This window comes from Pygocentrus nattereri, chromosome 4 (genome assembly GCF_015220715.1).
Source record: "Pygocentrus nattereri isolate fPygNat1 chromosome 4, fPygNat1.pri, whole genome shotgun sequence".
Lineage (NCBI taxonomy): Eukaryota > Metazoa > Chordata > Actinopteri > Characiformes > Serrasalmidae > Pygocentrus > Pygocentrus nattereri.
In genome coordinates this window covers 5,300,052-5,323,375 of record NC_051214.1, presented here as the reverse complement: position 1 = coordinate 5,323,375, position 23,324 = coordinate 5,300,052, and the positions used below count along the sequence as shown (strand labels likewise).

Genomic DNA, 23,324 nt, shown 5'->3' with positions numbered 1-23,324 from the left:
TGTACTGAAGGCCGGTGTGGATGCAGAAACACAGTCATAGTCGTGGTTGACGATTATTTGCCTTTGATCAGCTGAGTCAGGTGTGTTACTCTTTGGTATAAGAGCTGAGACCAACCCTCCATGAACAATATTGAGGAGTCAGTGGTTTATATTCGAGTACTAACCTTTCTGATGAGTCTGATTGTTGGAGCGTCGATCTGTCCCATCCTCAGTTTGTGCCAGTTTATACTGTTAAACCACCTGGCAGGACAGAACAGCGCAGATACAGCATGTCTCATTAAAAGACGCTTATTTATACATGCAGTAAGTGTCTGAAACAATCTCAACACTAACAGCTGGCAGCACGAACGCCTGCAGCATTTAAAATTGCAGATAACTAACTAACCAAGTGTCTAACCAAACTAGAAATAGATATATGGATGGATGGATGGATGGATGGATGGATGGATGGATGGATGGATGGATGGATTTAAAATTAAATAATTAAATAAAATGAAATTATTTTTAGGAATGTAAATGTATTGATGTGATAACCTGTGATGACGGACGTCTTTGATCCCGTTTTTGGTGTTGCCTAACCTCTGACCTGGACGGGGTCTATAAAACAGAACATAAACAATTGTTTTCTTACAGAGTAGTCTGTATAAATCTGTATGTCTGTTTTAAATCTACAGGGAGATTCACTCAAAAGAGGCCCCAAACATTCTGCTGTAGTTTATTGTATTGCCATGCGATGCTGGAAGTGAATCTCCAAGAGTTAAGGCTTGTGCTTCATTTAAAGATACAACATATTTTATATATACACACACATATACTGTATATATAATGTGGTGTATATATATATATAAACCACACTTTAAGACCTTTTTCAGGTCATTTTGGGCCATTTCAGTTTGCTCATTATGAAATTTACACACAGTGTTTCACAATTCCTCAATGTAGCAACAGGTATTTGCAAATTATGTCAAAAAACTGAAAAACAAAAATGGTTATAAAGGTTTTATTCCAACAGCAGCAATACATTCGGTCAGCCTTTAAAATATAATTCATCATTTACATTTACAGCATTTATCCAGAGCGACGTATAAGAAGCAAGTCATCATCTAAATGCTTTGAAAAAAGATGGTCTATATACAGTATCTCACAAAAGTGAGTGCACCCCTCACATTTCTGGAAATATTCTATTATATCTTTTCATGGGACAACACTGTAGGAATGAAACTTGGTTATAACTTAAAGTGGTCAGTGTTCAGTTTGTATAGCAGCGCAGATTTACTGTCCGCTGAAAAGAACTCAACACACAACCATTAACGTCTAAATAGCTGGCAACACAAGGGAGTCCACCTGGAGTGAACGTGTCCAAGTTGTGCCCGATTGTGTTGTTGTCCCTCCCTGGTGTCATTTGACTCGTTAGAGTTACAAGGTTCCAGGTGTGAATGGGGAGCAGGGCTGTTAAATTTAGTGTTTTGGGTACAATTCCACTCATACTGCCCACTGGATATTCAGCATGGCACCTCATGGCAAAGAACTCTCTGAGGATGTGAGAAACAGAATTGTTGCTCTCCACAAAGACGCCTAGGCTATAAGAGGATTGCTAACACCCTGAAACTGAACTATAGACTGTTGGCCAAGGTCTAACAGTGGTTTTGCAGGACAGGTTCCACTCAGAACAGGCCTCGCCAGGGTCGACCAAAGAAGTTCAGCCCACGTGTTCAGCGTCATATCCAGTGGTTGGCTTCAAAAATAGATGCATGAGTGCTGCCAGCATTGCTGCAGAGGTTAAAGAAGTGGGAGGTCAGCCTGTCAGTGCTCAGACCATATTTCGCGCAATGCATCAACTCTGTCTGTACAGCCATCGTCCCAGAATGAAGCCTCTTCTGAAGCTGACGCACAAGAAAGCCCGGAAACAGGTTGCTGAAGACAAGCAGTCCATGAACATGTGTTACTGGAACCAAGTCCTGTGGTCTGACGAGACCAAGATAAACTTGTTTGGCTTAGATAGTGTCCAGCATGTGTGGTGGCGCCCTGGTGAGGAGCACCAAGACAACTTTTTTTGCCTACAGTCAAGCATGGTGGTGGTAGCATCATGGTCTGGGGCTGCATGAATGCTGCCGGCACTGGGGAGCTGCAGTTCATTGAGGGAAACATGAATTCCAACATGTACTGTGACAGTCTGAAGCAGAGCGCGATCCCCTCCCTTCGGAAACTGCGCCGCATGGCAGTTTTCCAACTCGATAACGACCCCAAACACACCTCTAAGATGACAACTGCCTTGCTGAAGGTAAAGGCGATGGACTGGCCAAGTATGTGTCCAGACCTAAACCCAAGTGAGCACCAGTGAGGCATCCTCAAGTGGAAGGAGGAGGAGCGCAAGGTGTGTAACATCCACCAGCTTCATGATGGAGGAGTGGAAGAGGATTCCAGCAGCAAGAGCCAGCTATTTAGACATGAATGGCTGTGTGTTGAGTTCTTTTCAGAGGACAGTAAATCTGCACTGCTATAAGACTGCACACTGACTGCTTTAAGTTATATCCAAGTTTCATTTCTATAGTGTCGTCTCATGAAAAGATACAATAAAATATTTGCAGCAATGTGAGGGGTGCACTCACTTTTGTGAGATACTGTATATATTTGAGATATACAGTCTCTCCACTCTCTTTCACTCCAACAGAAAACCCTGCTTTCCACCACGACTGCCTTTCTCTGCTTCCCTACAAACACTTCCTTTCCTACAACTGAAGAAGCTGCGGTCAGAGAGGAATATGAATTTATACATGTCTGCTTTGAAGCCAGAATGAACTGTGTCTATATGAAAGGAAAGCAGATAGACTGCAGCTGGATTGTCTGGACATCTGAAAGGACACACTCAGGGGAGATACACTGATGCTTCTGTTCTGCCATAGTGCTTTCTCGGAAAACCCACATTGCTGAGTCCAAGTTGGAGGTTATAATGAAAAAAGTGAGGCACTGAATTTATTCAATCCAAATATTGTAGATCGTTTCCAGATTAATGAAACAAGTGTATGGGCATCTTCCTTATATAGGTTCATGATATAGCCTATGTAATGGACATATAAGGTAGGTGGAGGTCATGTAGAGGTCATACATTAAAAGTGTACAATTACTATTGATTTATTGCTTTACAACCAGCCCCTTTCTGCTTCATCCAACACTGGTGAGTTACTCAGAACAGGACCACCGCTGACCAGCAAAGAACAGCTCTGTGGTCAGAGGAGGGCTAATATAAGCTGAGCTACAGTCTCTATCTGTACACCAGCAAAGTGGAGCTACGAGGGAGGGACTTACCTGCAGAGCTTGTTAATAAGAGATCTAGCACCCTCTCCCATGTACGGGGGGAACTTCATCACACCATCCAAAATCTTGGCATAAATCTTCTGCGGCTCAGAGCTGGAGAAAGGCGGGCTTGAAGACAAAAAAAAAGGTCTGTTTGAATATTTTGTCTCTTCTGGATGATGAAAACATTCAGAACATGCAGACAATATTGAAAAAATTCCAGTAGGTTGTAATCAAAACAGTCACCAATATGCTGTGTCATACTTTTTTGTGTTATACTTAGGAATAACTCAGCTAGTCTGGATTACGATTTCATATAAGCTTTAAAATATTTAAAAAATGAAATATGATCCTCCACAGTGAGCAAATAAAACAGCACATCAGCTTCTCAACATTTGGCTCCAGTTCTGTGTCGGTTACAAGTCTGTCTTGGCTCAGCAACTGTGCACTGCATTATTTTTCTCCAGAACAACACTGACATCTACTGGTGAGTTTCATGAATACATCCTTCACATTATTTCAGTAAGTTTCTCTAGAATGGACAAACCTCGCTGAATGACTTTGCTGACTCTGAATGACGCCCACTCCACCCCACCGCCCCCACCCCATTACCATCACCACCACCGCCACCATACATACTCTCGCATCACCACATCACTTATTATTAGTCACCACCAATCAGCTTCAGTCTTGAGTGCGTACCTGCCTACCAGGAGTTCAAAGACAAGAACACCGAGTGACCAGAAATCAGCAGCAAAGTCATGGCCATGGTTTTGAATGATCTCTGGGGCCATGTATTCAGGGGTCCCACAGAAAGAGTATGTCTTCTGGCCCCGCTTGAGCTCCTTAGCAAAGCCAAAATCCACCTAAAGATGCAGAAAATGAGAAACACTGAAAAAGTACTACTCCCATGCACAAAGTCAGCAGAGTGAAAAGGGCTCTTATTTTGAAGAACTGCTTTTTGACATAAAATAAACAATAGAGTTTGATGAAATAATCCTTCATTCAAAGTATTTATTTTGGCTAAATAAAACTAGTTAATTCACTTTTAAAGATTCAAAATGTGCAAAAAAGTAAAAGAAGCAAACAAACAAACAACAAATATATATATATATATATATATAATAAACAGTGATTTTCTGGACGTTAGTTTGTTTGTTTACCCATCTCCAAGCCTCTCCTCGAGGAAGCCCAGTATTATATGTAGTTATAAAGCAGCTCCTGGTTTGACCAATCAGTGCTCAGTAAATTGAGCTCATGATGTCATTGATGATATTAACGAGTCTCTGTGGCGGCTGTGAAGGAGTCAAGGAAAAATATGGACCCGAGAAATTCTTGTTACTTTTTATTGTTTTTCTGTTTATTTGAATTATGAATACGACTTTATTCTAATGTATATTGTGTTAAACTCACTGCTGAGGTCAGTTGTTTAAAAATTTGCTTAGATGCCTAAAACCTTCGCACAGTACTGTGTATATATGTAAATTTATGTAAATATATACCGATTGTTGTCTATTTTAACTATTTTATATAGGTGCATTTTGTAGATCTACAGTTACAGACTGTAGTCCATCTGTTTCTCTGATACTTTGTTACCCCCTTTTACCCTGTTGTTCAGTGGTCAGGACCCCCATGGACCCTCACAGAGCAGGTACTATTTGGATGGTGGATCATTCTCAACACTGCAGTAACACTGAGATGGACTACAGTCTGTAACTGTGGAACTACAAAGTGCAGCTATACAGTAAGTGGAGCTGATAAAATGGACAATGAGAGTAGAAATGGGGCCTCATTCAAAAAGCACTGTAGGCCTTTATTTTTCAGACTTCTGATGCATAAATAAGTGGATTTTTGGGGAAAAAATATAATAAAGGCTTTTAGTGACCATTTAAACACAGTTATTTACCAGTTTGACGTATCCTTTAGAGTCCAGCATCAGGTTCTCTGGCTTCAGGTCTCTGTACATGATATTTTTCTTGTGCAGATATGCATAGGCCTCGACCACACATGCCGATACAAACACAGCAATATTCTCATCAAAACGGCCTCTGTAACACACACACAGCAGTTACAGTTTTATGCAAAAATTTGGGTAGTCCTGGTCAAATGACATTGATTCTCTAAGTGAAAACATGTTAACATCATGCATAATTATTGTTCACATATTCAACCCCAATGAAGTTGGGACGTTGTGTAAAACATAAATAAAAACAGAATATGATGATTTGCAAATCCTTTTCAACCTACATTCAATTGAATACACTACAAAGACACAATATTTAATGTTCAAACGGATAAACTTTATTGTTTTTTGCAAATATTCACTCATTTTGAATTTGATGCCTGCAACATGTTCCAAAGAAGTTGGGACAGGGGCGTGTTTACCACTGTGTTACATCACCTTTCCTGTTAACAACACTCAATAAGCGTTTGGGTACTGAGGACACTGATTGTTGAAGCTTTGTAGGTGGAATTCTTTCCCATTCTTGCTTGATGTACAACTTGCAAATCATTGTATTCTGTTTTTATTTATGTTTTACACAACGTCCCAACTTCATTGGAACTGGCGTTGTTTATATATATATATATATATATATATATATGTACTATATATATATATATATATATATATATACTATATATATATATATATATATATATAGTACACCAATGCACAAAGCAAGGTCCATAAAGGGTTGTAATGTGTAGGTGTCCCAATACTTTTGTTCATATAGTGTATCATCACTTAGTCTGCCTTTAAAGCTGCGCTTACACTTCTTTCAGCTTGGTCCAGATTTCTCCCCCTGAGCAGAACTCCATGACCATGTAGATGTACCGTGTGTCTTTGAAGGCTGCATGGAGCCTAAAGGAAGAGAGAGGGATCAGACTGAGGTCAGGAGGGGGAAGTGAAAGATCAAAAGGTCAGACGGCCAGAAAGCAAGCTCACCGGACAATGAAGTCACTCTCAATATCCTGAAGAATTCTCTTCTCAAATATGACATGGGGTCCCTGACGCTTCTCCACTATGAGCTTCTTGCTGACCTTCTTCATGGCAAAGTACTTCCCATGATGCAGTGTTGTTACCTGCAAATCAGACAAGGTCAAAAACCCCTGACTGGACTTTAATCCAGGAAACAATTTCAGTTTATCAGTGTAATGTGGAAAGTGAGGGGTTGTGGGCAGCTGAAGCATCAGGAAAACATTTGGGTGTCTGTTTAGCGTCACATCATCCTACAGTACCAGTTCCACTCGTCCAAAACCCCCCAGGCCGAGGGTGACGGGTTCGCCTTGGTAACGGCCCTCCTGGTATAGGATGGGGATCAGATCCTTCAGCTTTAGAGAAGACTCAAACCTGGAGTGGACAACCAGAGAAGAACACTACGGTCAACATTTTTCAGCCGCTACCAATTTTAAGGATGTACAAATTTCAATAGCTGATCATATTGGCTGATATAATTTTATAATTACATTTCTCATAGTCTCAAATGGGAGTCTAAGGTTTGGCCCAAATCATCAGAAGGTTACAAGTTCTAATCTCAACGATGGCACAACCGAAAATTCGGTAATTATTGTCAAGTTACTGACAATATTTTTGCTGATCTCAATGAAACTAAATCATTAAATCAATGAAATTAAAATACTAAGTCATCAATATCAGCTGGTATTATTGACCAAGCGATATATTGGGCAGGCTCTAGCCCAAATATGCTCTGTTTCTGTAATATTGTGAATGAACACATCTATTGATCTTCCATTCATTGTTTATCTTACCTCTCTTTCTCTGAAGTGACCGTGTTCTCCAGATCTGAACTGCTCAAAACACAAAAGTCCAAAATCAACAGCTGGAATCCACTTATTTCCCCTTAACCTCAACACTGATAAGTACTGAGCACTGACCGCGCACAGTTCACGCAATACAGTGAGTGTAAAAGCATCATACTCATCATGTAGTTCCAGACTTTCTATAGGAATGGTCTCCTCAAAAACCCTGTAATGAAACCAGAACATTGAATCAACACAGAGCCTGAAATGTTTGATCCACATTACAGTAAAGCATTATTTAAAGTTAGACCACCCACTTGGCTCCAGTTCAGAGATGTAGGGTTTATAAGCTGATCTGAAGGGACTGATGAAACTCACTCTTTATCGATGGAGAAGCAGGTGACTTCGCCCACAGCCGTGCAGGTAGCCGTCCTCAAAATGGCACTGAAAAACAAGCGCACGTCTTTCGGCAAGTAGCTCTAATCGTATACAGGCCATTTCTGTTCTGTGCCAAGAAACAACATTGCCTAGTCCCTGTTGAAGTCTAAAGTAAACGTGGAGGCTAAAGTACAGCCTCCACATGGTGGAGGTAGTTTCAGTGCATCATTTCACTAATCCTGTTTATTCTGTATGTATGTATTTTTATATGTTTACGTTAGAAAGCTAGCCTTGGTTCAGATAACATTCATTTGCGAATTAATTTTGCATTGATCGACTTTTATAGTGAATGTCACAATTAGCCCCTCAGGTCTATTAGCGTTAATCCCACCTATGGGGCAAGTTGTAACATTTTCACTGTTGCTTTCAGCTGAACTGTTTACAAACAGCAGGTGCCAAATATTTTATATTTTCATTTGTAGCAGACATGAGTGAAAAAGAAAAAAACAGTAATATTTTCATTTAAAATTATTTAGCAAAATAGGAAATGTGTTAGGTTATGTCACACAAGCAACACACAATGCTAAATAATACTTTGCCTATTATATATATATATATATATATATATATATATATATATATATATATATATTACCTGACCTCAGCAGTGAGTTTATCACAATATACATTAGAATAAAGTCGTATTCATAATTCAAATAAACATAAAAACAATAAAAAGTAACAAGAATTTCTCAGGTCCATATTTTTCCTTCACAGCCGCCACAGAGACTCGTTAATATCATCAATTACATCATGAGCTCAATTTACTGAGCACTGATTGGTCAAACCAGTAGCTGCTACTTAACTACATATAATACTGGACTTCCTCGAGGAGAGGCTTGGAAATGGTTAAGCAAACACATTTATTTTATATATATATATATATATATATATATATATATATATATATATATATATTATAATAAAATTTTGTTTATTCAGATATTAACACTTTTCTCAGCAAATAAACACAAACTACACAAATAAATAGTTTCTGAAAATGTGTCTTGGGTGCCTAAGACTTTTGCACAGTACTGCATATATATATATATATATATATATATATATATATATATATATATATATATATATATATATATATATATATTATAAGATATAAGATTAAAATATATTTTTAAAACACATCAAGTGAAATCAACTGCACAGAGAAACAGAAAATAACATGGAAATGCAAACTGCATTTTACCGTATGAGGGCGAGTTCTCCAAAGTGTTCCCCTTGGCCCATTTTACGGATGACTTTCTGCTGCCCGTTCACTTTCTTTGTTACCAGGACCTGAGCAGGGAGAATTCATGGGAAAAGAATTCAGTAATCTTACATTAACCTTTTTATAACACTATATGAAAAGACAGTAGATCAGCAAGGACGTTTATAAGATCTTTGGACCACAATAAAGAGGCGTCACACTCAAATGACCCCGCCCCCTCACCTCTCCTTTGAGGATGATGTAAAATGTGTCTCCCTCAGCACCTTCTCGCACGATCACCTCAGTGTCCTGAAACTTGACCTACAAGTGGGCAAAGCATGGGTCAATAAAAAAAAGTCAAACTCCTCCACGACTCATGTTTCTAAAGCTCAGGGGTGGCGAGTCCGGGGCAGAGTGGTCACTCTTTTTCATTCACAGTCTAAATATGAACCTGAACTGAATGCAAAGCGTCAATCAAAAGTGAGGACACACCTGGTTACATGTTTATTTTTTTATTTTCGTTATCTTAAAACACTCTCGCTACATTCACATTAGCAGGCTGAAATGATGGTCAGTGTGATGTTTTTTCAGGGATCTCTTTCAGACATGAGGCCCTTTTTTTGTGGACCTAGACTGGATTTTATATGGTCCTAGACTGGATACATATCCAATAATGGCCTTAATAAAATCTTATGCATGAATTTAATTAGTTTAAATAGTTTTAAATAGAATTTAAATAGTTAAACTTTTAGTTTAGTTAAGCTTTTTAATAGTTTTCTTCATAAAAAGTAAAACACATTAAAATGTATTGTTTTTGATGGAAGAAAAACTTTTATCGCCAAAATTATAACTTTACAGGAGAAGGGAAAACGTACTTTACTTTTAATGTAAGTCAATGGAACCAGAATTATTTCCAAGTCATTTTAGGTCGTTTATTTTAGTCCATTCATCATGAAATTTACAAACAATGTAAAGGCTAATAGGAATTTTCAAATTATGACAAAAACTGAAAAATGTCCAAAACGGAGATACGTGGTTTTCATTTTACCATTTGACCAGGGGCACCTAAACTGAATTTGAATTATTCACCTTTTAATTAGTGGCTTACAATGAAATGATTATTATTTGCAGAATCACAGAAACTTAATCTTTAATTATAGTATAAACACTTATAAATTATATAGCTTGAAATATTATCCATTTAATCAGTGGAATAAAATCAATGTGATACATTCCTAATTAATAAATAGTCATTATTAGTAGTTATGTATACCTTTTTAAACATTTAAAATCATTGGACCCCTCGTTTAGTCATTAATTGCATGACAGGACTTGTACAATTAACAATAAAATAATATGTAACATAATTATAACTAACAATAACGTAATATAATATAATCATTTATAAAGGAATCATCCCAAACAAATGATCATACAATGACTATGTTGCTATTTACATTTATTTACATACATACAGTTGCTTGTTTTAAGTAAGTATTACTGAATAACCTAAAACTGAAGGTATTTCTTATTTAGCATATTCAGTTTTGCATCACATTCATTTTATTCAACTAAGTAAATGGCTAATATGTTGTGTTCTGTAATTTGAGTGTTTATACTATAATTAAAGACGTTTCTACAATTCTACAAATAACTATTGGTTATCTTTGTCACCATTTCAAATGGTACCATTTATTAATTCATACAGTCGTGTGCAAAAGTATGTGCACCCTAGTCATTAATTAAAATGGTAAAAATTAATATTGCACAAGTAACAATAACATAATTCTGAACCGTCACTAACAAACTGTTGGACAATGGTTAAGTTCCTATTCATAGGGGCCTGTTTCCATAAAGTATTACTGAATAACCTAAATTAGATTTGCTTAACAGGTTTGATCACTGCTTTACTGTATGTGTTCATTCATAATTTGAATGCCTTTGTTATTATTCTGAAATGGGAAAAGAGAAAAAGAAAGCCTTCTTTCAGTAAAAGGTCAGTCAGTAATCATTTGTAGTGATACATCGCTGTTTTCTGAAGAAAATCTTGTATCTCCAAATTGATAACTTTACAGGAGGAAGAACAAAAAAACTACTTTTAATGTAGGTCAGTGGAACCAGACTTTTTTGCAACTGATTTGTTGTTGTTTCTTCTGGTCCGTTTATCGTTAAATTTACACAGAATGTAAAGAACAACACTGAAAAACAATTTGAGGTTTTCTTCTGACAGCACCGATCTACTAACACACTGTCGTTTCAGGAATTTAGGACAGTCCAGCCAGGAAACCAGAAAAGAAGTGTGAGAGAGTGATAGAGCTGGTTGATACGAACCTCCTCCATAGAGTCAATGATGTTAGAGAGCTGCTCTTCATTCAGAGCTTTTAGAGTCCGAGCGCTGGGAAAGACAGACAGCCTTAAGTAAACTGACCATTATACAAATGCTGTATACATCAATACACGATCTTTGATCTCCAGCCCAGTATATATCAGAGTAAGACAGATCCAAAAGGTTCGATAAACTTCAACTATTACACTGAGGTTAAATTCAGTTACAAAACTGTAGTATTTTATGCAATTGAGGCACTTCAGGTCATTAAAATTTCAGATTAACATAAGAGATGAACATCAGTACATTGGTCAAATATAAACTGAAAGAAAGAACGAGCTCTCACGTCTTTAAGAAGCCCATCAGCTGTTCTCGCTTCTTCTTGGATTTGCTGGTCATGATGCTTCTGTATGTTTGTCTGTCAATGCACCATAACCTGACAGCAGTGACCGCTGTATAGACAGACAGACAGACAGACAGACAGACAAATACATAGAAATTGTAAAGTGCTGTTTTTTATAAGCACTGAAACTACACAGAAATGCCGAGACATTAGGACCACTTACAGACAGCAAATAACAACAATGCATGTGAAGGTCAGGTCTCGTTGTTGACATGTTAGATGCAGAAGAAATGGACAGGTGTGAAGACTGGAGGGACAAAGGCCAGATGATCATGGCCAGATGACTGGGTCGAATCATCTCCACAAAGGCAAGACTGACAGTGTCCAAGGAGGGACATACCATGAACGGGTGACCATGAAGTGCGGGGCACCCAAGACTCTTTGAAGCAAGTTGGCAATGATGATCTTTGAACTAACAGAAGGGCTACTATGCACAAGGCATAACACTTTTAATGATGGCCACTGGAGGAATGGGTCACAACACACAGTGCAGCACACTCTGCTGTAGAGTGTAGCCAGTCAGAGTTCCCATGCTAACCCCCGATAACACCTTTAATGTCCATGCAATCTTTAGAACTGGACCGTGGAGCAACGGAAGAAGGTTTCCTGGTCCAACAAGTCTTGCTTCTTTTTAAACCACATGAAGGGCCAGGTACATGTGCGCCATTTACCTGGAGAAGTGATGGCACTAGGATGCACTGGGGGAAGAAGATCAGCTGGTGGAGGGAGGACAATGCTCTTGCCATGTTGTACTGGCAATCAAGTAACACAGGCCACCTACCTAAACATCATTGTGGACCACCAAGCAAGGGGCTGTCCTAGTACCAAGTTAGGAACTAGTGCTGGGCAATATGACCTCAAATCAATATCACGATTAATTGAATATTGTACCTCGAGTCCGATTAATGAAGGATTATGTTTTTTTTTTTTGTTGTTTTTTGTTTCTTTCCCTGTTTGACCTCATAGTTCACTGACAAGGCTTGTACTGTAAATATGTAAATCATCTCAACAGCCAGATCAGATCTTTTGCGCATATGGGTCAGGTTGGGAGCTGATCTGTTCAGACTGATGTCGCATACAGATCACATTTAGAAGATATTGTGAACAGTGGATATTGTGAAGTGGCTCTTTTGTTTGGCTGTCCACAATATCTTCTGCACGCTGTCGTGAGTTTTTAAAGGGACAATACAAACAGAATTTAAAAAATAATGATTTAAATAACCAACATGGGTAAGATTACGTTGGTTAGAGGTTCTGAATGTCGATTTCGTTTACTTTTGGATTAACTGACCTTCAACCGATGCAGTCCTTTTACAGTTGTACAGGATGGCCAGCTCTCCAAAAACATCCCCAGAAGTCAAAGTCCGCAGGTCGCGCCCTGACTGAGTAACTTTGAGTTCACCGGCTGTAATGAAGAGAGGGATGTTACATTCACTCGTTACATACTATCCAGTACAGTTTACACAGACTGTAGAACCTCTTACAACACAAAACCACAATCACTGGCCACTTAATCAGACACCCTTCCCCTGCTGGTGTGGTGCTGACCACAATCAGTGTGGTTGGTATGGTGTAGTGGGTAACACCTATGCCTTCTACTGTAGACTACGGGTTCATTCCCCTGCCTGGGCAAGCACCCTACACTATACCAATAAGAGTCCCTGGGCAAGACTCCCAACATTACCTTCACCAACCTGTGAAAAATGATCAAATTTTAAGTTGCTCTGGATAAGAGCATCAGCCAAAAGCCATAAGTGTACCACAGAGCCGCTCTTGACTATGCTTTATCAATTGGTGGTTCACTGTCAACCAGGCATTGATGTGTGTAAAAACTCCAGCACCACAGCTCTGTTTGATATACTTGTACCAGCACAACACACACACTACCATGTGAGGATCACTGCAGTGCTGAGAATGATTCTCTCCGTACAACCATCCAAATGATATCTGGTCAGTTGTGGTCCTGTGGCCCATTGACAGACAAGCAATACGCAACATATGTCACTCTCTTTCTCTCAAATACACAAACAGATACAGACACAAGCAAACCTGCAACGATGTACATGCTGTCGCCCTCTGTGCCCTCTTTGATGATCTTGTCACCAGGGCAACGGTCCAGAGAGGTCAGCAACTCCACCATCATGCTGATCTGTTCTTCATCCAAACGACTCAGGAAGTCATTCTTCCCCATGGCCTTTATGATCTGAGCTCTCTCACTACAACACACACATACAACTGTTACATTGTGAACAGAGTACAGTACAGTAGAGTACTAACTACAGTATCTACTATGAATTATTCAGTATCTATTATGGATTATTCAGTGTTTTCTATGAATTATTCAGTAACTAGTACAAATGATTCAGTATCTACTATGAAACTAATGTCTAGTTGTAGTTATAAGAGTGAGTAATTGAAATGGGGGCCCATTTACTGACCCTAGTACTACGTTTACATTGTGACAGTAGATGGGCAAATATAAAGTGGGACATTCCATTGACTTTACTGGGGCAGAAAAGCTCCACCACCAGCAGTGGCAACATTAGTTTACTGCAGTGGTCAGCTGAATGTTCCATCACAAGTTTTTCCCAACTGTTGCCATCAACTATGGTGAAATGAACCAGATGCTCAGTTTTCTGGACACATTAAACAATAAAAAACACAAAGAGCGTAGAACTTCTTCCAGCATTCTTCCACCTTAAATAATGAATCACCACTGCTAAAGCCCTCCACACTCATTCCACTGACAGTCATCCACAGTGTCATCGTAGCAATGGATGCATGCTGTCATTATTCGCATATTGCTATGGATCCCCAACCAGCTCAACTTGCTGCTCCGTGTAGCCTGATTGTGGACTTGTGGACTGACCTTGGAATTTCTATTTTGAAGAGTTTTGGGTCTGGAGGCAGGTACTCACCCTGCAGTCTTTTTGACTTTAGTGGTTTGGATGTCCAGGTCTTCTGGGATTGGCTCCAGAGCCATGACTGCTGTCCTGCTCTGCCGTACCTCCTGAACACCGTCATTGCTTTCCCTTGGGGAATGACCCTCTGACAAAACATGCACACAGTCAGTAAACAGCCTCAAAAGGGAAAGGACAAAGGCAGCACTCAGTAAATTCTGTAACATACTGAAAAGCATGTAAAGACACTTACCTGTACATGTTTATTGTTATTATTAATATGTTTAAAGTCAGCAAGACTAAATAAGGGTCCAATCTTTAGTCTAGAATCCAATTTACATTCCAATTTCTGAACACACTTCAGAATATCAGTACATTGTTAAACTGTGTTTTTATCTAGTCTTATTCAACAAGCATTTCTGCAAATTTCAGCAAAATTAGAAGGTCCACACAAGACAAGGTTTATAAAGCGGTTGGTCTGTTCAGCCAGTAAACTGGTCTCAATATGATGTCCATTATCTAACTACAGAGACAGAATCCCTGGAGAAATGTGGGCTGAGTGTCTTACTCAGAAACCATCAGCTTTCTCTGCATTTGATTCCTGGAAAAGAAAGACACTCCAGGACTTCTTGTCCACAGTGGAATCCCTGCCACTATCTTGAAAGGCCCGTTTACCCTGTGGTCATTTTGTGTGTCTTAAGAATCAGGAAAATATCCACAAAACATCTAGTGTAAACGCACCCAAGATGCATTTAAAACATATTCAAATACGATCACTCAAACCAATTTGTGAGGTGGTCTGAGACGCATTTCAGCTAAATATTATACAAGTTTAAATGCATCTGTCTCCCCAAGCTGCTAGTGTTGCACTGACACCAATACCGTATCACCGATACTGGCACTTAAATGCAGTATCAGTATCGGGGAAGGGGATACCAATAAATATGACTGACACTACGAAGCAACACGCCAATGGACAGAACTTAACACCATGTCAGCGATGTGGGACAAACAGCTATAAAACCACTCTCGGCAGAATCTCTAACGGCAGCATTTGATGTGAAAAACACGCTAACAGAGCCACTTACCTGAACGGCTGAGCTGCTTCTTTCAGTAATCACTTGTCTGCTGCTATGTGGACACTTACAGTCTGAATTAATGTTACTGACAGAGTGGAAGGAACTGCTGGAATCTTAGAGTAATGACAACTTTAGCCTTGATTTAGCCTTTATCATAGCAGCTTGCTAGGCAGACCTGTGTGTCCACTAACACTGCCTGCCATGCTCCTCTATCGGCCAGTTTTATCACTCAGCAGTGGGGTCTCATGGCCCGTCACTTCAATTAAGCCAGAAAAAACACTGACGGTCATTAATACTGATAGTATTAATGACGGTGATATTACTAAACTGACACTCAGAGATGCAGAGTATTGAACAAAACTCACATGTGAGACAAACGACTACAGAAATTTGGAAGTGAAACGACATTTTTGACCCAGAGAAGCTGCTGTGTGCTGATGTGTAAACAACACAGGTTTATCTGTTTATCTGTTCAGTTCTACTCTTAACTGTTTGACACAATACAAATATTTTACATTTACTTGCATTGTTAAACATGGTTTTATTACTAATTATATGAGTGAATACTAAATATATACGATAAATAAACAAAAATAGGTTCTCTTATGCATCTAATAAAATAATTCAATAAGTAAATGCCATCTAGCCAAGCTGAGGGTGTTTTATTTGTGGTGCAGGACACAGATTTCACTCAAATAAAATATTTTTAAATTGTAACTGTTTTCCCAAAGTTGGAGCATGAAACTGTCCAAAATATCTTGGTGCTGAGGCATTAAGAGTTCCGTAACCCCACACCATAATCCCTCCTCCACCAAACTTTACACTTGGCACAATGCAGTCAGATAAGTGCCGTTCTCCTGGCAACCGCCAAACCCAGACTCGTCCATGGGATTGCCAGACGGAGAAGCTTGATTGGTCACTCCAGAGAACACATCTCCACTGCTCTAGAGTCCAGTGGCGGCACTTTACACCACTGCATTCCACGCTTTGCATTGCGCTTGGTGATGTAAGGCTTGGATGCAGCTGCTCGGCCATCAAACCCCATTCCATGAAGATCTCTACACTGTTCATGAGCTGATCTGAAGGCCACATGAAGTATGGAGGTCTGTAGCGATTGACTGCAGAAAGTCGGTGACCTCAGCTATAGATAAGTTAATTGCTTTACTTTGCTAACTTGTCGGTTGTCAAGCTCAGGATAACGCAGAGAGTACCAATTAAAGATTTATACTCAAACTTGTCAAAGACTTTTCAAAGACAATTACAAAGTTTGTATGGCTAGCTTATTAGCTCACTGCGGTTTTGGAGGTTGGAAGGAAAGTCAATGAGAACAGGAAAGGGAAATGGGGGCCCATCTACTCTTTGCCCACAACCAAGATCCAGTTCAGCAAAGTCATGATGAAGTAAGCGTGTCTAAATTAAGCTTTACAGCCACTGTTGTTGGTCCTGCGTATGCAGCTCAGAAAAGATAAACCAGAGAAACCCTTTTATCCTTTAACCACTTATCCACTGTGGATTCAACAAGGAGAAGATTCACTTCCTGCTCAAACACAAATGCACACAAATACACACCCAGCTCATCCAGACGACTCTGCAGTTCCTCCAGCAGCCTCTCCTTCTCCTTCAACCTCTTCTCTGGAGATATTGCATAAGAAGAAGCATTTATTGGCAAAGCAATCGCACACCTTGCAATAAATGAATGCAATACATGTTTAAATATATAGAGCACTGTGCAAAAGTCAGAGACCACCCTGCATTCATTTACTTTCAAGCTAAAACTGCCATTAAGTAGATGCTATTCATTTAATTATATTCATATAATCAAAACATAAATTTAACAGAAGATTAAGCAGGAGCCAATCAGATGTTTTAGTGATAGGTGTGTCCACATCTCCAAAGCTTCGTCTTAGAAGCTGGTCGATCATTTTCTGATGTAATCAAACACATTCAGTGGTGTTGAGGTCTGGACTCTGGGGTGGTCAGTCCATTGTTCAGCTTCTTTGTTTGGTGTGTCCGTCTCCTTTTCTCAGCGAGGTTCTTCTTGATCAGCTACACCTCCTTTCCGACCCATAGCGCTGAGTTGTCTTCTCACAGTGGAAGGATGGACAGAATCACCTGTGGATGTTTTCAGATCTGAAGGAGCTTGATCTTCTCCTCTCTCTCTAAGATGAAAGCTTCCTTCCTTCTTAGATTATCTCACATATAATCTTGTCAGGAATATCTACTGAAACATAAACAACTCAAAGCATCTTGATTTTCTCCTCTCTCTCAAAGATGGAAGCTTTAAGTGCTGTTTATCTCATTTGGTGTCTACCAGGTCTTCCAGGTGGTTGTTAGGAGCCCCACTTTCTCTGTAGCTTTTAATCATTTTTTGAACTCCAGTTCTAAAGAGCTCTTTTGACTGGGAATTAAATAAATGAAGGGTGGTCTCTGACTTTTTCTCAGTATTGTATATTACAGAATCATAATAAAAAGCACCAAGAAACAAGCAAACAAAGTCCGATTTTCTTTATGTCTGTGCACACAAGCTCACAGCACTACATATGAGCTAGAAAAATGCTAAAGGCGAGCAATTCAGCATGCAACTCTCCAGCTTTCTGGATATCATACCATATTTTCCTTCCCTTCCCCCGCCTTTCTTACCCAGGTCCTGGTTGTGGTTCTGCAGCTCCTGGTTGACCTGGCATTGCTTCTCCAATTTCTGCCGCAGCTCCTTCAGCTTCGTCTCCATGGTGGTCCTTGCTGGAACCCACAGCTTCACTGAAATCTCCTGCACAGTGACCCCACCTTTCAGTAAAACTTGCACAATACAATGCGAAGCTGTCAATACGCAAAGCACTTCGGGGATGAATTAACTTTGAGGAGCCTACAAGGGCAGCATGAGAAACTCTATGGAGAAACGACCCAAAATTCAACAACACTGCATGCAAAACCACAAATATGAAGCCAAATTTTTCCTAAGAAGCCCATAATAGCTGATATGCTCCTACTGAAGGAATGCCGGCTGTATACAAACATACAGTAAAGTCTGATAGTAAATAATGATACTTATTTACAGTATAAAGCTAGCAGGTATACCAGTGTGCTGTATGTGTTTCTGCATAGGCCAATCAGCAGGTAGCTTCAGCATCCTTAACCAGCAGGAGTCCAAATGCTACATTAATTATGTATCCTATAAATCAGCAGGGGGCGCCGCAAATATCTCCCTGGCCACCCACAGTGAAGCTGCTGTAGAACTACATTATCTAAAGAGTAATATTTACAAGAGCCTAAAACTCTAACATGTTTGGCACATTACAGCAGCTCAGCAATGCATCCCTCAAAGTCATTGGTATGATGGAATTCACAATATGTGGTTGTCATTCATCAATATCCTCTCACTATAGTGCTGGCAAATGTGATATACAACCATTGGGGAATCCCTGGGGTGCCAACTAATCCTGACTGCTAGCCTAGTCACTGAGTTGTATTCTAAGAAATACAACCAATTCTATTGATTCTGTCCATTTCCAGCACAAAGTAGATGCTAGAGACAAGTTTTTACCCTTGTAAGACAGAAAAGGTGACAAACTGAGGTAAAATAAATAAACAGTCAGGTAGCAACCTTGATAACTTGAGGTTCTCCTTATCTGATGAGTCATTTCTGTTATGTAAGTGGGCCATTCTCCATTTGGAGTGGGAAATCAGGTGGATACATTTTTTAAAAATTGATTTCAGTTTCTCAAACAATCTGAACATGTCCGTTATCATCTATTAGTATATACTCTGATCAGGCGTAACGTTCTGACCACCTCCTTGTTTCTACTCTCATTGTCCACTTTATCAGCTCCACTTACTGTATAGCTGCACTCTGTAGTTCTACAGTTACAGACTGTAGTCCATCTGTTTCTCTGATACTGTTACCCTGTTCTTCAGTGGTCAGGACCCCCATGGACCCTCACAGAGCAGGTACTATTTGGATGGTGGATCATTCTCAGCACTGCAGTAACACTGACGTGGTGGTGGTGTGTTAGTGTGTGTTGCGCTGGTCTGAGTGGATCAGACACAGCAGCGCTACTAGAGCTTTTAAACACCTGAGTGTCACAGCTGAGTGTCAACCCCAGAAAAGTGTGGAAGAAAAATGAGAAGAAGTATGAGAGATAACAATAGAGATAACAATAGAGTGCTTTTCCAAGCTCTCTAATTAGCCCTGATTATAACCTACATACCTTTTGTGACTATACAATCATCAACTTAGTTTTCTGTTGTGTTTACAGAAGTGACTCACATGTGATCCTATTTGCCTTCACTCCTGGACATTGAACATTCCTTAGATTAGACAGAAGCTCATAAAACCTGCAGTAATTTGTCAATAACCTGTGCATACTGTAATTAGATGGGGCTGGACTGGAGTGTCCAAGAGGCTTCAAAGCATTCTGTCGTCATTTTAATAACAAACCAAATAGCTGAATGGCAATAAGGTGACTCTGAGCATCTCAAACATCTGAACCTGAAGGCACAACAACTGGCAGACCAGGTCTGAGTGAAAATAAAGGTATTAGAAAGGTTCTCTAAAGTGATGCCATAGAAGAACTACTTTTGGTTCCCCAAAAGAATCTTTTAAAGGATGGTTGGACATTTTTCTGGGAAGTGCAATTGTGAAGCATCTTTTTAAGGGCTAAAGAACAACCACATACTATAAAGGTTCTAAAGCACTTCAAGATTTTTCTAGAACAGAACATTAACATTTTGTTGCTAACGATTCAAAAGCTAAAGCACTTGCATTCTCGCACTGTTGATTGTTTTTTAACAATTAAATCCAAGTAGTTGTCATAGTGTTGCTATGTGGTTGCTATGCTGTTGTTATTGTGGTTGCTAAGGGTTGCTAGACAAATGTTATAGCATCCTAGGTGGTTGCAAAGGTGTTGCTAGGCCTTTGCAATGGCATCCTACATGGTTGCTAAGATGTTGCTATGCCAATGCTATAGCATCCTACATGGTTGCTAAGGTGTTGCTAGGCCATAGGTATGGTATCCTAGGTGGTTGCTAAGGGGTTGCTAGACCAATGCTATGGCATCCCAGATGGTTGCCTAGACATTGCTAGGCCACTGCTATGCATCCTGCATGGTTGCTAAGGTGTTGTTATTGTGGTTGCTAAGGGTTGCTAGACAAATGTTATAGCATCCTAGGTGGTTGCAAAGGTGTTGCTAGGCCTTTGCAATGGCATCCTACATGGTTGCTAAGATGTTGCTATGCCAATGCTATAGCATCCTACATGGTTGCTAAGGTGTTGCTAGGCCATAGGTATGGTATCCTAGGTGGTTGCTAAGGGGTTGCTAGACCAATGCTATGGCATCCCAGATGGTTGCCTAGACATTGCTAGGCCACTGCTATGCATCCTGCATGGTTGCTAAGGTGTTGCTAGACCAAAGCTATGGCATCCAAGTTGGTTGCTAAAGTGTTGCTAGGCCAATGCTATGGCATCCTCGGTGGTTTGTAAGGTGTTGCTAGGGTAATGCGATGGCATCCTAGGTGGTTGCTAAGATGTTCCTAGGCCATTGTTGTGGTATCCCAGGTGGATGCTAAGGTGTTGCTAAGATAGTGCTATTGCATCCTAGGTGGCTGCTAAGGGGTTGTTAGACCAATGCTATAGCATCCTAGGTGGTTGCTAAGGTATTGCTAGGCCAATGCTATAGCATCTTAAGTGTTGCTAGGCCAATGCTATGGCATCCTACATGGTTGCTTAGGCATTGCTAGGCCAATGCTGTGGCATCCTATGTGGTTGCTAAGACGTTGCTAGGCCAATGCTATGGCATCCTAGGTGGTTTGTAAGGTGTTGCTAGCAGAGGTGGACGAAGTACACAAATCATGTACTTGAGTTAAAGTAGAGACCCATAAGGTAAAATATTACTCCAGTAAAAGTAGAAGTTCCTCCCTTTAGACCTCAACTTGAGTAAAAGTACTAAAGTATTTACCTTCAAATGTTCTTAAGTATAAAGTAAAAGTACTAAAAGAGTAATTCTGGCTCTGATCTGGTCCTGTTATCATTTTTATAACCAGACTGGCTTCATGAACTCATTTCAGGTGAAAGTCCTCCAGCGTCTCTCTTGGTAAACCAGTCTTTTAATAGAACGTCATTAATTAGCAACGCTGACGTCTATTAAAATGATCAGAAGCACAAAACACTGAAGGTAAACAGTTTCCATCAGGGAGAACCGAGTGGCTCTGAAATCACTTTTTACACACAAGCAAAGTTTCAGTTTCAGATTTATTTACAACTTAGTTCCAAGTTTAAGTTGAATAAAAACTGGCTTTAAACTCAGGATCACAGATGAGCTCCTTTACTATGTTGATCTGTAGGCGTCTGTTCATAAACATAAACTAACCAAAACTTTAAACAAAATTTTACTATAAAATGAAAGTGTTTGTGTAAATAGAAGACAATATAGAATTATGTACACATATGCAGCTGTGACTGGCATGTTTCTTTTTTTCTGAATTCACATAAAGTTAGGTTAGTTCATCATTTAGGTGACGTATGTGTTCCAATTTTTTACGCTGCTGCGCTGACGCTGAACCGCGTGCTGCACTGGGTCGGTATGACCAACAGATCAAAACAAGCTCAGAACAAAGTGACCGCTGGGCCCTGATTGGTGCTCTGGCTTTGCACTTCTTTTGTTTTGACATGTTACGTTTTTATACACACAGAAACCAAAAGGAATGACAGATTTCTCAGAATGAAGTGGAGGAAAAATCGGATATTAGACTCTGAAATGTAGTGGAGTGAAAGTAAAAAGTCGCCCAGTAATGGAGAAACTTCAGTACAGAAACACCAAAAAATACTAAAGTACAGAAACTAATTACATTTACTTAGTTACTGTCCACCACTGGTTGCTAGGCCAATGCTATGCATCCTACATGGTTGCTAAGGTGTTGCTAGGCCAATGCTATGGCATCCTAGGTGGTTTGTAAGGTGTTGCTAGGCCATTGCTCTACATTCTACGTGGTTGCCAAGGCATTACTAGGCCATTGCTATGGTATCCTAGGTGGTTGCTAAGGGGTTGCTAGACTAATGCTATCGTACATGGTTGCTAAGGTATTGCTAGGCCATTGCTATGGTATCCTAGATGGTTGCTAGGGTGTTGCTAGGCCATTGATATGATATCCCAGGTGATTGCTGATGTTGCTAGTATACTTGTGTAATGGTAACATAAGATAATTGTCTAAATATGTAATATATATATATATATATATATATATATATATATATATATATATATATATATATATGTATATATGTATATATATATATATATATATATGTGTTTGTGTGTGTGTGTGTGTGTGTGTGTGTGTGTGTGTGTGTGTGTGTGTGTGTGTGCGCATTACCATATTTGGCCCATATACTCTTTAAAGGGTATATTATTGATATTTTAATAAGACTCTACTGCCACATTTATATCATAGGAGATATAAACACATGACCTGTGCTATAAGAGCTCATTCATCGGAAAAAGCTATGCACACTGCAGAGGGTTGCTGGAATGACTTCCATTAGCATCCAGCTAAGAAGTCAAGTATCAATTTCCAGAGCTGCTTCTGGGGAGTATATTAATCAGCACGCTAGCGTCCATTACTGCTTATCTAAATTAGCCTTGTAGCTAAGTATCAAAACACATCTAGGAATAATTTCATCAGAATAAGGAACCAAAACAGCCCAATCAAAAGCAACAACCACCCCCACCCCATGCTGCCTTTGTCTAGCTTGTGCGGAGCGAGATTAAGATCAGGCTTTGGGTTAACCTTGGAGGAATGATTAGCTAGTATTATTGCCTCTGGTTTCATGTTTTATGACTTGCAAGCCAGTCAGAGGCCTTTGAAAAGCTTCTAACTACATGCTAGGTACATGACACAATTCACACACACACACACACAACAT

The 23,324-nt window shown here is 39.7% G+C and overlaps 1 protein-coding gene across 2 annotated transcripts in view; it reads right to left on the bottom strand.

Annotated features, from left to right (window-relative positions):
• Positions 1–23,324, bottom strand: part of prkg3 (protein kinase cGMP-dependent 3) — a 28,021-nt gene that overhangs the window by 2,813 nt on the left and 1,884 nt on the right. The window contains exons 2-21 of one of the 2 annotated variants that reach the window (XM_037537634.1): positions 18,050–18,205; positions 16,979–17,041; positions 14,349–14,478; positions 13,480–13,646; positions 12,722–12,835; positions 11,374–11,479; positions 11,033–11,096; positions 8,945–9,022; positions 8,702–8,790; positions 7,435–7,500; positions 7,235–7,282; positions 7,066–7,104; positions 6,535–6,646; positions 6,242–6,378; positions 6,068–6,157; positions 5,201–5,342; positions 3,997–4,160; positions 3,307–3,423; positions 535–597; positions 165–240 (exon numbers count right to left, since the gene is read on the bottom strand). In XM_037537634.1, the coding sequence (XP_037393531.1) occupies positions 165–240; positions 535–597; positions 3,307–3,423; positions 3,997–4,160; positions 5,201–5,342; positions 6,068–6,157; positions 6,242–6,378; positions 6,535–6,646; positions 7,066–7,104; positions 7,235–7,282; positions 7,435–7,500; positions 8,702–8,790; positions 8,945–9,022; positions 11,033–11,096; positions 11,374–11,479; positions 12,722–12,835; positions 13,480–13,646; positions 14,349–14,478; positions 16,979–17,041; positions 18,050–18,137 (1,953 nt within the window). In that variant the 5' untranslated portion in view covers positions 18,138–18,205. The remainder of the gene's footprint in view (positions 1–164; positions 241–534; positions 598–3,306; positions 3,424–3,996; positions 4,161–5,200; positions 5,343–6,067; positions 6,158–6,241; positions 6,379–6,534; positions 6,647–7,065; positions 7,105–7,234; positions 7,283–7,434; positions 7,501–8,701; positions 8,791–8,944; positions 9,023–11,032; positions 11,097–11,373; positions 11,480–12,721; positions 12,836–13,479; positions 13,647–14,348; positions 14,479–16,978; positions 17,042–18,049; positions 18,206–23,324) is intronic. The other variant, XM_017725153.2, reaches the window with a different exon arrangement.